The sequence below is a fragment of the Orbicella faveolata genome, unplaced genomic scaffold (genome assembly GCF_042242905.1).
Source record: "Orbicella faveolata isolate gen_17 unplaced genomic scaffold, um_ofav_v1 contig_14, whole genome shotgun sequence".
In the NCBI taxonomy this organism is placed as follows: domain Eukaryota; kingdom Metazoa; phylum Cnidaria; class Anthozoa; order Scleractinia; family Merulinidae; genus Orbicella; species Orbicella faveolata.
The window spans coordinates 19,768,292-19,781,376 of record NW_028301541.1 but is presented as its reverse complement, the minus strand read 5'-3'; the positions used below and the strand labels follow the sequence as shown (position 1 = coordinate 19,781,376).

The 13,085-nt window shown below is 40.9% G+C and overlaps 1 protein-coding gene across 2 annotated transcripts in view; it reads right to left on the bottom strand.

Moving 5' to 3' along the window:
* Nucleotides 1–722: 722 nt before the first annotated feature.
* Nucleotides 723–13,085, bottom strand: part of LOC110054243 (nipped-B-like protein A) — a 37,842-nt gene continuing 25,479 nt past the window's right edge. For both annotated transcript variants that reach the window (XM_089286935.1, XM_089286936.1), the window contains exons 34-47: nucleotides 11,552–11,658; nucleotides 10,727–10,793; nucleotides 9,995–10,061; nucleotides 9,508–9,643; nucleotides 8,795–8,902; nucleotides 8,456–8,512; nucleotides 7,920–8,060; nucleotides 6,478–6,624; nucleotides 5,169–5,271; nucleotides 4,780–4,894; nucleotides 3,958–4,117; nucleotides 3,233–3,343; nucleotides 2,603–2,746; nucleotides 723–2,127 (exon numbers count right to left, since the gene is read on the bottom strand). In XM_089286935.1, coding sequence (XP_089143061.1) covers nucleotides 2,059–2,127; nucleotides 2,603–2,746; nucleotides 3,233–3,343; nucleotides 3,958–4,117; nucleotides 4,780–4,894; nucleotides 5,169–5,271; nucleotides 6,478–6,624; nucleotides 7,920–8,060; nucleotides 8,456–8,512; nucleotides 8,795–8,902; nucleotides 9,508–9,643; nucleotides 9,995–10,061; nucleotides 10,727–10,793; nucleotides 11,552–11,658 — 1,532 coding nt within the window. In that variant the 3' untranslated portion in view covers nucleotides 723–2,058. The remainder of the gene's footprint in view (nucleotides 2,128–2,602; nucleotides 2,747–3,232; nucleotides 3,344–3,957; nucleotides 4,118–4,779; nucleotides 4,895–5,168; nucleotides 5,272–6,477; nucleotides 6,625–7,919; nucleotides 8,061–8,455; nucleotides 8,513–8,794; nucleotides 8,903–9,507; nucleotides 9,644–9,994; nucleotides 10,062–10,726; nucleotides 10,794–11,551; nucleotides 11,659–13,085) is intronic.

The window sequence follows — 13,085 nt, the reverse complement described above, 5'->3', positions numbered from 1 at the left end:
TTCTTGGTGCTGACCAAAAGTAGCGCGGCCTCTGGGGACGAGAATGAGATATGACGGAAATGCTGTCTTGTGAAGAGCTTTTTCCGCATTCTGGACGCGTGCAAATTGTAAATTGCCTCGTCGGTTTTTTATTTTTTCGTTCTCGCTCCAATTTTCGCGCGGCCAGAATGCGTAAAAAGGTCTTCGTTGCCTTTGCTAGGCATACCTACCGACACACAGGCAGCACCCCTCCCGCTCCTCCGCTAAGTGAATAAAGCCTGCGAAGACTTTCAAGATTAGGACAGAGGGAAGGAAGAAAACCGAGCGAGTTTAAGGAAAGGGTTCCCTCCCAATTCTTTTCCCAACCTTCACTGTCTCCTACCTACCGGCTCTCATCTCTCGCAACCTATCGCTTGTTCCCAGTTCTTTCAACCCTATCTACCACCAGGGAACATGTCTACAGGCTAAAGCGGGTAAGTGGGGCAGGCTAGCTGTAGCCTGCGTAGCAAGCGTTTCCGTACGAAGAGCTTTCCCGCATTCTAGGCAGCGCGTAAATTGGAGCGGGAACAAAAACTCGACGAAGCAGGGAGAGGTGGGGCGAGAGAGGGAACCCTCTCTAGCCCCACCACTCCCTTCCTCGTCGAATTTTGCTCTCGCTCCAATTTACGCGCGGCCTAGAAAGCGGAAGGGAGCGCTTGCTACACAGGCTAGGCCAGTTGAGAATCTATTTCCACCACTGAACAGACAAGTGTTCAAATGTTTTTAATAAGTACAGCTCTGCTGCATCCTTCGTACAAGTAATGCCAAGATTGTCATACGATTGAAATAGTCAGTTATTTCATGTTCACTGGCTATTTTGTTTTTACAATGGCAAGGGTTCCCGTTTTAATACTTCTTCTTACACGTCGCGCAATGTGCCAAAAACCCAAAGTTACGTACAGCGTAATAGAAAATGGTTACAATTGCAGTTGTTTTGTTCTTAATTTATCCGAGTTTATTGTTGAGGGTATTTCAGCAGTGACTTCTTAAAACGCTCGTTATAAGTCATTTAATACTTTCAGCCTAAGAGCATTATACACTGTGGGTCGTGTGAACGAACGATGTGATAAATGATGTATGATGATGTACGATGAACAGTCAAATTCTCCCAGCCAGTATAAAAAGAAATGTACGTAAACCAGCGAGGAGACTTTGCATGTTGACAGAGGAACAGTAACAAATGAAAAGAAAAGGATTTACGGTTACTCCAGTAAAGTAACTGACCTTGTTACCTATCCACTAAAATAAAATAAAACTATCTTGTTAACCTTAGCTTTTATGTACATCACAACAACAAAAAATAAACTAAAAAAAAATTAACACTGATAAAATACATACAAAGCTTTTTACACCTACTCTACTTTAATAAAGAGAGCTGTTCTTTGAGCTATGGCGGTTGTTTTATAAAAAACAAACACGAACTGGATTGATTTTTTTAAATTTACACGTGGATCTCTGCTAAAAGTTCCCTCTCACTTGATCATAATTTTGAAACTGTTGTTAGCATATCACTTGACTTCCATTGAGGAACCGGTAGATTCTACTGAAAAAAAGCACCCTAAAATAAGTCAAACTGCAACTGGAGAGCAAAGGGGATATAACTGCCTCCTGCAAAATGTACTCAAATTTTGGGATTTGACTGTAGTGAAAGATAGTCTTTCCAGGGCTGCAAAGTCGACAGTACTTTACGACTGAAGGCAAAGTTAAACATGAACATAACGAATTAATACATGGTTAGCAGGATGTACTAAGTTGACGGAGCTTGCACAATAAATAACCGTAACTACCTTAATAATGTATGATCTTTTACGCGGTAAAAAGAACCTATGTACAATGAAATAAAGAGCTGATATAAAATACAACAGATCTATAAAAATGCCTGTACTGTAACCAATTGCAATCTTATAACAATAACTTTTGGTCAATAATGTTCGCGATTTAAAAATTCCCCATTAAACTTAATTGATCTTTCTACGTTAATTTTAAGTCTTAGAATTCAGCAAGTATGCAATTCCTTCAATAATTCATATGGCCACCGCTTCATTGACACAGGAAGTCAACATCTTCATCACTCTCTTCCAACAGACTCGGATCCAAATCTATGGACGCGTTTCCACTGTTAAAGACCATAAACAGTTCATTTATCATACATGTATATTAAACAACTATTGGATGAGGTTTTTGTGATAACACTAACCTAATCTTCTTTTTCTATATTATACATGGTTTTAAAGAAAATAACGACAAAAGCATTATCGCACCGAACACAGTTTATTTTCGACAAGCTATGTTCTTACTTCGCTGTCCGTGAACTTGACATTGCTCTTCGAAATCATGCATTGCGCGCGCAACCTACAGATTACAGCTAATTCTGGGAAACAGCGCAACCTACAGATTTAATGATCTGCTAGGCAGATTAGTGAATAATCTGTAGGTTGCGCTGCTACGAGCAACCGACCGACTGTGACCAACCGAACGACTGTGACCAACCGAACGACTGTGACTAATACGGTCAGCAACTCTGTAAATGTCCAAACTACATCTTACAGTGCTAAGGACTGACATGACATAAATCAAAGGATATTATTTTCTTCTTAGGTCTCTTTCCCTTGGGTTTCGTCTTTGCCTTTGTCTGTCCAGCTGGCGGCGTTTTTCGACCCTTGACGACCTTTCTTGGTTTAGGGGCGCGTTTGTCTCGTGGTTTGCCACCAGGAGTTTTAACGTTGCCCTGAAACAAAAAGCAAAATCAAAACCTGTCACGTATTTGCACTGTGAACTTGTTGAAAAGCGACGGAGTCCAGAAGAGAGGTACAAAATTTTTAGTTAATAAAACCTTATGACTAGGAAAACAAAACAAGACAAAGGTAAGGAACCATAGCAAAGGTCCCGTCCACACAATGCGGGAGAAATTTTAAAACGCAGCTTCATTTCTATGGTTAGGCCTACCGTTCACACTAATCCGTCACGAAAACGGAGCTTTTCGAAAACGTTCTTTAAACTGCAGGAATTTGAAAAAGCCGGCTTTGCGTTTTAGCGTCGACGGAATATGTTTTGAAAACGGAGCTTTCGAAATCGATGACATAAAAATAATCACGTGATTTCCCTGGCCGAGTTTTCCTCCAACACAAATCCAAAATGACCGGGGATTGCTGCGTTTTAAAATTTCTCCAGCGTAACTTGGAAGGGGCCAAAAATTGACGGTTGAATAGCATACCTCAAGGTCAGTCATCTGTCCCGCCTCTCCCACAGGACTATCTCTTCCACCATTACCAGAATCATCACTGTCTTCTTCCGATGGATCAAGCTTCATCATCAGAAATTTGAACTGACGAAGACACAATTACGTTTCATTAATACTTACAAATGCACAGCCACAAATGAGACCATGTATTAATGACTGGATTTATGAAAAGAATGTCGATGAAAATGCGCTCCTCTCAAAATAGCTACACACTTTTAGTCACGACTACTAAAGGCCTAAAGGCGCGGTGGCCTCATGGTTAGCGCGCTCGCCACCGGATAGAGCAGTCCGGGTTCGAGCCCTGGCCGAGAACATTGAGGTGTGTTCTTGGGCAAGACACTTTACTCTCACAGTGCCTCTCTCTAACCAGGTGTACAAATGAGTACCGGCGAATTTAATACTCGGGCAGCCCTGCGATGGACTAGAATCCCATCCAGAGGGGAGTAAAAATATTCCTAGTCTCTTCATGCTACAGAAACCCGGCCACTTGGTTCGTATGAAGACTTTACCTAATGGCCTAAAAATCACTCCAAGCAATGATAAAGAAAATTGAGATGACCACGAAAAGGAAGATAAGACCGTACATTAAAACAGACTGTCGTTCCTTTAAATTTTTATATCGTCCACTTTGGAGAGCAAGCATCGTTTCTCATAACCTCAATATAGATGAATTGCTTCGAAAATATTTAAATTCTTACCTCTAAGTAGTCGCGGACTAACTGTTCATGACTTCTCACAGCCTCTGGTTCTTCAACATATCGTAAGACTTGCTCAGGATTAAAGACAACTCCGACTTTTCTTGACACAGTCTTGTCATACGTCTTGGTGGGCTCGGACGGAGAATATTTGTGACATTTACTAGGAACAAAAATAGTCAAATTTATCAGTTACTGAAGCAAGTACAAAGTTGTCACCCGTTCTTGCCCGGCTATTGCCTTTATATGCAAGCGTGACGTGAGTCACACAACACTCTCCTAAGACAAAGAATCGTTGTGAAAAACTTGTTGGTATCCTGATAACAGACGTTTTCTTTTCTGTAACAAAATTTTGTCAATCAAATTTAAGTACACGCTACCTCATGTCAGAAGTAAAGCCCTGGCCAAACGGACTCGCAAGTAGACGCAAGTTGAAAGGTTAAAAACTTGGCTCTACTTGCGACTCCGTTTGGCGAGGCCTTGCGTGCACTTCCGTTGACTTGCGATGACCTGTATTCACTTTGGTCGAGATCAAATTTGCTCGCAAGTCGAGGCAAGTTGAGTGAAATCCATTCGTCGTTATATCAACCAATTAGCCAATCAAATACAGCCTTGAAATGAGATTTTTGGGGTCTTATATGTACAACTGCGAGTCCGCTTGGCCACCCATCGCAAGTCTCCACGCAAGTTCAACTTGCGGCTACTTGCGATTGCGTTTGGCCAGGACTTAAGAGGAAGAAAACCTCTGGGACCTGTGTACTGGATTGGCGTAAGTAGGTGGCTAACGCAAAATTTGTATACGGTGGTTCGTTCTTGGCTTCTTACCTGTCTGAAAATGCATACAATTCCTTTAGGTGCTGTTTCAAATACAGAAGCAGTAGGCAACCTTGTGAAGAAACGCAACACTGCTCGAAGATTGTTGGGTCTGGGGGAATCCGAGCTGAATGTAACAGAAAACAAAAACAGTTTGGTTATATCATACATGAAAAGAGACATTACGTTTTAAATTCAGATTAGCATGGACTGATGCTCCAATTAAATCTGGTAACCCTTGGAATATGACAACACCCTCGGACACATTTTCTATCGGTGAAACAATTAACTGTGTAACAGCCAACTAAATGCACTGATTCCAAATAGACGGTCGGCTAGGTTTGTTAATTGCTGATATCCACTTCCTCACAAATGTCTTTTTTGAACCTTATTTCACCTACCTAAAACAGACTCGAAGGTTTCTTCTTCTTCAAACTCGTTCTCTAAAGGTGGAGGAACATTGTCAACTCCTTCAACTGTTGGCGTTACTTTGGACGTCATAGCCTGTTAAATAAACATTATAGGTAACTTACAACAACAATACAACTCGTCATGTTAAGAGGCAACCTGCCTTTTACATGTAAAATTAATTGCACAACTTAAAGGAGCTCAGTCACAGTTTGCGCATATTGAAGAGTTTTGCCTCAATTTTTCAAATTCGTCGTTTGTAATCCGTGTTAATCTTCTCCATCCTTAGCCATCCTTGTTCCTTTATGGTTTATCACTATCTCTTTGGTGTTTTTCTATCTTATTAAGCTGTTATTTTCAGGATTCCTACCATTTAAAGGTAATTTTGTATGTGGCCAAAATAACTCAAAATGCCGTGACTGAGCCCCTTTAATGTTTCAACAAGCCATTTCTGAGTTACCTTGTGTCTCTGTTTCAAAACAAGTCCTTGTGCAAAACCTTTCATAGGAAAATGAGTTTGATTTACACTGTGCAAATGAACCTCTAGGCGGAACACATTTTTGTATGAATCGTTTCGCACGAAAACTCGTTTTCGCACAGAGGTAGAAGCCAACTCGGAAATGGCCTATTCAGTTTCCGTTCCGAACGATAAATAACAAGAAACTGGTAAAACACATGAAAGACCTTATGAGAAAATTGTGTTGACATGGGCTAGAAAACAGTGTCTGAAGACTCGAGAAGACCCAAAATTAAAGAGATGTGAAAAGTTCTTAAAATTACGAAATTCCCCTTTCATTGGATCAAATGAGTTCTCGTGGAGTTAACATTTGAGTTTTCTCAATTCTTTTTTTAATTTCATTGTCTTAAGGATCGAATTCTGACAAAGGCTTGTGAAACCATTTCCTAATCGCACTCGCAATGAAGATGAAACCGTTTGCTTTGACTATCGTCTTAAAGGAGCTACGTCACGGCTTGTGCATCTTGAAAAGTTTAGCCTAAATTTTTCAAATTGTTCGTTTGCAATCCGAATTAATCTTCGCCATCCTTAACCATCCTTGTTCCTCTATCGTTTATTAATATCTCTTTGGAGTTTTTCTATCTTTGTAAGTTACTATTTTCAGGATTCCTTCAATTTAAATGATGAACAAGACCTTGTCTCGGAATCAAATTCACAACGTGAAGGGCAGCCTTGCGCACTGAATTTTTTAAGTGGCCATTTTTTTCCCCTAAAATACCGTGACTGAGCTCCTTTAATGTGACGCTGAAACTGAAACTGTTTGACTGGGCTTGAAACTAACTTACCTCTTTGAAGGAGTGGAGCATATTTGCACCTGTCACGGATAGGATGTTGTCAATGTGGTAAATGACAAAGAGTGGCTCTTCTTGAACAGAGTAAGGAAAGTGCGCCATGTTATCGGCCACGTACAGCAGAAGGTCTAATTTGGCACCCTACATGAGAGTAAAGAACACGGTGTGTGAACAATCGCGCTGTTACAATGGCTTTGGTCCCGAGCTCATACACTTCCTCTTATCAAAAAAAAAAATAATAATAATAAAAGACCGTTTATAGAGACGCTTCTTCTATTCAGAGAGCGCTTTCCATTCGACCATAAACTCAGGTTTGCATTTCCGGAAATTTCCAGTGGCGAATGGAACAGCATTTTCCGGAATATCAGGAAAAGAAGACAACCTTACGAGGTATACCCAAATATTCGGAAATTTTTTTATCGGGAGAATGTCCATTTCATTTCATTTGATTTCTCCCCCAGCACTTCCGAAATTTTCGGTTGAATGATTCGTTTTCTGATTATTTAAAAATTTCGGGATTTTCCGGAACCTTTCCCAGGAAATTTCCGTACCATTCGTCGCCGCTTTGTAATTTTTGGTTGAATGGAAAGCGCCCCGAGACTCTCTGTGGTCGGTACGCCCAGGTGAGGTCACTTCACTGTCCATGCTGTACCACCAAATGCGATAAACCGAATATACAGTACCATAAAAGATGTATGGGTTACTGACCAAGTGTGAGGTCAAGATAGCTGGATATTGGCCAAGTTCTTTTTTTGCGTGTTTATGGACCGAGACGGAGTCAAGGGCTATAAACTCGCAAAAAAAGAACGAGGCCAATATCAAGCCATTTTGACCGAACAAGCTTGGTCAATAAAGGATTTATTATATGGCCTTCGCGGAAAATTTTCTCGCGGGAAATGGCGGGTAGTCCCGAGCGGGCAAGATAGCTCCATCGTGCCCGCTCGGGTAGCCAATCACAGCGCAGGATTTGATTCATCTTACCCGCTCACGGAGCTAGCCATATAATAAACAGTCTTTCAGAATACAGGAAAGCCGTTGTCTACTGGACGGTATTACATCCAGCCTTCCCATGCACTGCACTGATTATGTTGGGCACTGTATTTACCATGGCATGGTATAAAATACTTAACAATTAGACCCGTGGCCCTTAAGGGCGAAGGGTCTAATTGTTTTAGTATCACCCAACTAGTCGGACAGAAAAGGCAGTAATAAAGTTAGCAAATGTAGTTATACAACGCTTTCGGCTGGTATACCAAGGATCCCACTGGTCACTTATATCCAAAAGGTTCGTGTGTATACGATAAAATACAAGTGATTCGTGGGATATTCCCTGGTATACAACGAGAGAGCGTAGCATAACTAGTAGGCAACATGGATGAAGAGGAAAAAAAACTTTGATTTCGAATTCAAGGGAAAAAAAAAAAACCCTGGCGTACCTTGTGATCATCAAATATTCTCAACATAGACTGTAAAAGGGACCGCCTTGGCTGTCTACCAGTTCTTATGATGGAATATAAATGACTTAATAGACACTGGTTTGTATCTTTTCTGAATCCTCGGATCGGTGTTGTTTTATCCTGTGGAATGAACAAACAAATAGGTGACCAAACTCGTTAAAGGGCTCACTCACCAATGGCACATCTTAGCCACTTTTTTTTTCAAGTTTGCCTTTCGACATCGTACTCCGTATTAATCTTCCTCATTGGAAGGCAATCTTGTTTACTTTCGGCCCATTATCATGATTACAACATAAGTGTTTTCCCATTTTTGAAGACTTACTTTGAGGTTTCCTTTAATCAGAAAAATAAATTTAAATGTCGAGACATATATGTAATTCCTTTAACGTCCGAGCTGACCTCTGAATGAAAGTTAGCTGATGGCAGTAACGAAACAACAAGTAAAACAATCTATCCATCCCTCCTTCTATGAGACATCAATGATCAAAAGGGTGCCTTAAACCGAAATCACAAACCTTGTGAACTAGGCGTTGAAGTTCAAACGACATCTTTATTCCAGCCAGGGCTTTCATCTAAAATTGAAAAGATATCAAACAGTTTTCTAATGAAGGTATCCTTTTTCAAGTATAATCGTATAATAGGTTTCTGGGGTTTTGGTTACCATGCTGGACTCTACATCGAGCATAAAGATGCATGCGAAACACAAGGAAATCTGACTAAGCTTTGGCTTTTAAGCCAAACTATCACCCAACCTCGTTCCAAGAGTCTCTCACCTTTCCGCCCTCGCGGAGCGAGAGAGGAAATGGAGGGTGGGAATATGAGAGACCACGGAAACAAGGTTGACTAGTACCAACCTGAACAAACATGGAATATTTGCTGTCGATCTCTGACAACTGTTGGTCTGATTTTACTCTCATTTGTTGTTCTTCATCAGTTCCAATGGCGATCAGATATGGAACACACTGTAGAAAACATAGCAAATAGAAAATCTGTCAAAGCTACAAACCAGTATTGAATTCAATAACAGTGCAAGAACAGTGTAGAGCTCTTCTAAGACAGCGTCCACACTACGCGGGAGAAATTTCAAAACGCAGCTTTATTTCTACAGTTAGGCCTCACGTCCACACTGATCCGTCACGAAAACGGAGCTTTTCGAAAACGCTCTTCAAACCAGAGGAATTTGAAAACGCCGGCTTTGCGTTTTCCTGAGGACGGAAAACATTTTGAAAATGAAGCTTTTCGAAAACGATGTAGTCACGATCACCATGTAATATACCGAGTTTTCCTCAAACACAAATCCAAAATGACCGGTGATTGTCGCGTTCTTAAATTCCTCCGGCGTAGTGTGGACGGAGAATATTTGATGACTCTTGAATCCTCCGTTTTCTAATTCCTCCGGCGTAGAGTGGACGAGGCCTAAGATATAATGATGTCTTCTATTGTGACCAACAAGACTGGGTTAGACACACACGCGCGTGTGTAAATGGGTTTGTGAATGCAGACCTACACCTATGCAATTTCGTACGTGCCAAAGTTGTTGTTTCAATTGATAGGCAATGCTACCAACCTGTACGGGATGAACAAGACCTTGTCTCAGAATCAAATTCACAACGTGAAGGGCAGCCATTCGCACTGAAGGCTGGGGGTGTAAAAAGCTCTCCAGCACACTCTTGAGATACACTTGCATCACTGCACTTGTTGTACTGTGGAAAGGAAACCATACACACAATCAACTTCAAAGTTCTGTTAAGGAAACAACGTGCTTATAACGTTCACTTTTCTTACATAAGCAAGGCCCTTAAGGACCTACAAGGACCTAACAACCTCTAGAAGACGTATTACTCAAACAGCACAGAGCTGCTATCCATCTTACACCTTAATGGCAAACTTGAAAGGTACATCTAAGTTTTTTGGAACTATTTACCATTTGAGAGGTTGCGAATCAATAGTGACAACAAATATTCACTTTTAAAAAATCTGTTTAGTCTTTAATAACGAATTCACGTCTTTTAGGGTGCCATGTATACAAACGTTGTACGTCAAACAATACTCACCCAGACTGACTATCCCCCAACTCCTTGAGGTTTTGATTTTCCTTTTCTTTTTCCGCTTTCCTATGTCCTAGAGTAAGACCACAAATGAACATATTATTCTGTTACCTTGATAATGTTACATCATTCACAATTCGTGACTTAAAAAACTATTTAATCTACATCGTTACTTAACTTCGCCTTAACAAACTCGCAAAGTTCAGGAAAATATTTCAATTATTGTTATTTGACATCTTGATTATAAGCTTGACCAACATCCAGTGTTGTCACAAAAATATTTTCGTGTTTGCTGCATCAGAGGTTCCTAGCTGTTTCAAAACATGACATTGTTCTCGAACTAATAGTACTGACATCGCCAGTGATTGATTAGTTACATGAAGCAAAGGGAGGTGCGGTGGCCTCATGGTTAGCGCGCTCGACTCCGGAGCGAGCGGTCCGGGTTCGAACCCTTGCCAGGGACATTGTGTTGTGTTCTTGGGCACGACGCTTCACACTCACAGTGCCCCTCTTCACCAAGGTGTATAAATGGGTACCGGCGAAATTAATGCTGGGGATAACCCTGCGATGGACTAGCATCCCATCCAGGGGGGAGTAGAAATACTCCTGGTCGCTTCATGCTACTGAAACCGGGATAAGCTCCGGCCTGATGAGCCACTTGGCTCGTATGCAGACTTTACTCCCCCCCTCCCCACCCCTCCTTTAACTATACATGCACTATTTTAGTGTTTCTCTTACTGTGATGATCTTGAACATGAAGTCTTTTTTCCTCCTCTAAAAGGTGTGTCTGCAAGTTCTTCAATACCTTACAAAATTAAAGGATAAGACTACGTCAAAAAAAAAAAAGAAAAAAAAAAACAGCAACTCATCCGCGGCTCTGAAAAAGATAATTTTATTCTGTACATTGACAACAACAACATCTTTAGTTTCTCAATACAAATTAAATATATCATTACATTTTTAGGCCCAGGTCAAACGTCGAACTTCAAATGAAACGAACTGCAGTGGAACCCCGTTAATCCGGTCACCAACGGGCCACAAAAATCTGGCCGAACTAACGGGGTGGCCGTATTAACGAGGTTCGTTAAATAAGAAAATGACTGACTGAGCTTTTGTTCAGGTCAGAATAAAGTGACCCTATTAACGGGGCGGCCGTAAGGCGGGGTTCCGTGTAAATCGAAATTTGAGTCGATCCAAACGGGTAAAGAATTTAGATCGACCAACACGTTCTATCCGTCAGAAGCAGACGATCTAAATTCAGTTGCACAAACGCAGTTGAGTCAAACGTCGAATTTATCATGAACTTCATTCGCTCAGTTTAGTTCGTCTCATGTGAAGTTCGACGTTTGACCTGGGCCTAACATATGTCGGTCGTATATTTCAGATAAAGTAACTGTTGTAATCCTGGAGGCTAAATGAACCGTTAGGTTTTCGAGTTATTCTCCAGCCTAGCTATGTCTAATTGTAGGACGGGAGAGATTAAGGAAGAATTGTCAGTCTACAAAAAAAAAAAAAAATTTACCAATGACCAGTGCAAAAATTGATGTAAATGAAGTAACTTACCTGCAGTTTAAGCTTCAAAGGCTGATTGGGCTGTGATAAGATTCCCTGGTAAAGATCCTTGGCTTCTCCCTTCAGGAGCAATTCACCATACCTCATACAAAGAAACCCTGAAGAGATACGAATGTGATCATCAAGTAATTTTGGAAAGCCGCAACGGCAATATAATGAACACAAATCTCAGTACTACCGAGTAAATTGAAATTATAGTAATGTTTCTCAAGAATTGACATGTTAGGAGCTTTTAAAGAAGGTTTTGCTCCGAACGTCACCTACGTTTTAATCATAACGGTTTGAGTCAGTGGGACTTGAAGAGACAAAGGTAGAGAGTAGGAAAATTTTGTGCCTAATGTAGCTATTATTAGGGAGCTTAAGCAACGACGACGACACCGAGGACGACGCCTAGTAAAAAATGAATTTATATTTTACAAGCGAAATTTGCAATTGTCTAGATCTGTTAGGTACGCAAATGGCTCTAAAAACGTGTTTAAGCTAAATATGCAAAGACGGCGTTCAGTTCCAAATGGAAATACGAAAAATTAGCCGTCGTCGTCTATGGGGAGTTAACGAAACCACGACGGCAACGGCAACGGGAGCGTCACTGAACAAAAGAATTAATGAGCAGTACAATGGCTGTGCACGTGCGTTATAATTCTTGGTACATTTCTTTGCCGTCCTCTGCAAGACAACGACGTGAAATGGCCAAATTCTGCGTTACCTGGAGAACGTGAACCAAGACGGCTAATTTTTTAATTTTTTTTATTTCAAATTTATCGCTGTGTTCCGAATTTAGTTTTGCGATAGCTTTGACAGTGATAAACAAAGTAAATGACTCTAGAGTATCGCTAGATTCGTAGGTAAAATATAAATTCATTTTTTAATCGACGTTGTCCTCGGCGTCGCCGTCGTTGTTTCGTAAACTCCCTTCTGTTCCGTAGACGACGCAGAACTTGGTGATTTCACGGGTTGTTGTTTTGCAGAGGACGACAAAGAAATGTACAAAAATTTATAACGCACGTGCACAGCCAATGTTCTGCTCATTAAACCTTTTGTTTGGTGACGTTCTCGTTGCCGTCGTCGTCGTCGTGGTTTGCTTAAGCTCCCTATTATCACTTTGTCGAGCACTGTGGCGCATTTTGCGGGCTAAAATGGAGAATTTGGCAGGCTAAAATGTACTATAACCCGCTGAAACACTTACAAATAAGCCTCACTGTTTTTCCTTTCATGTCTTTAACAATTTTTGAAAACTCAAATGGCAAGATATTGTCATTTCTAGCCAGCTTCGCGTGATGTAAATAAAAGCCAGTCAACTCATAAACGCTCGCGTGATTGTTCAGACTGTTTTGTTGTCATTTTTTTTCAGTTTTTCTTTTCTCAATGCCTTCCTATGTGATAATAGTGATACAGTTTGTGTTCTTGGGCATAAATGTGTTTTGCGCCCTTCTCGGAGCTTTTTTTAACCCTCGCTTAGCGGCTCGGGCTAAAATGAGTCTGTCCGAGTCCGGCACTAAACTTATTTATGTGCGTTAACTAAACT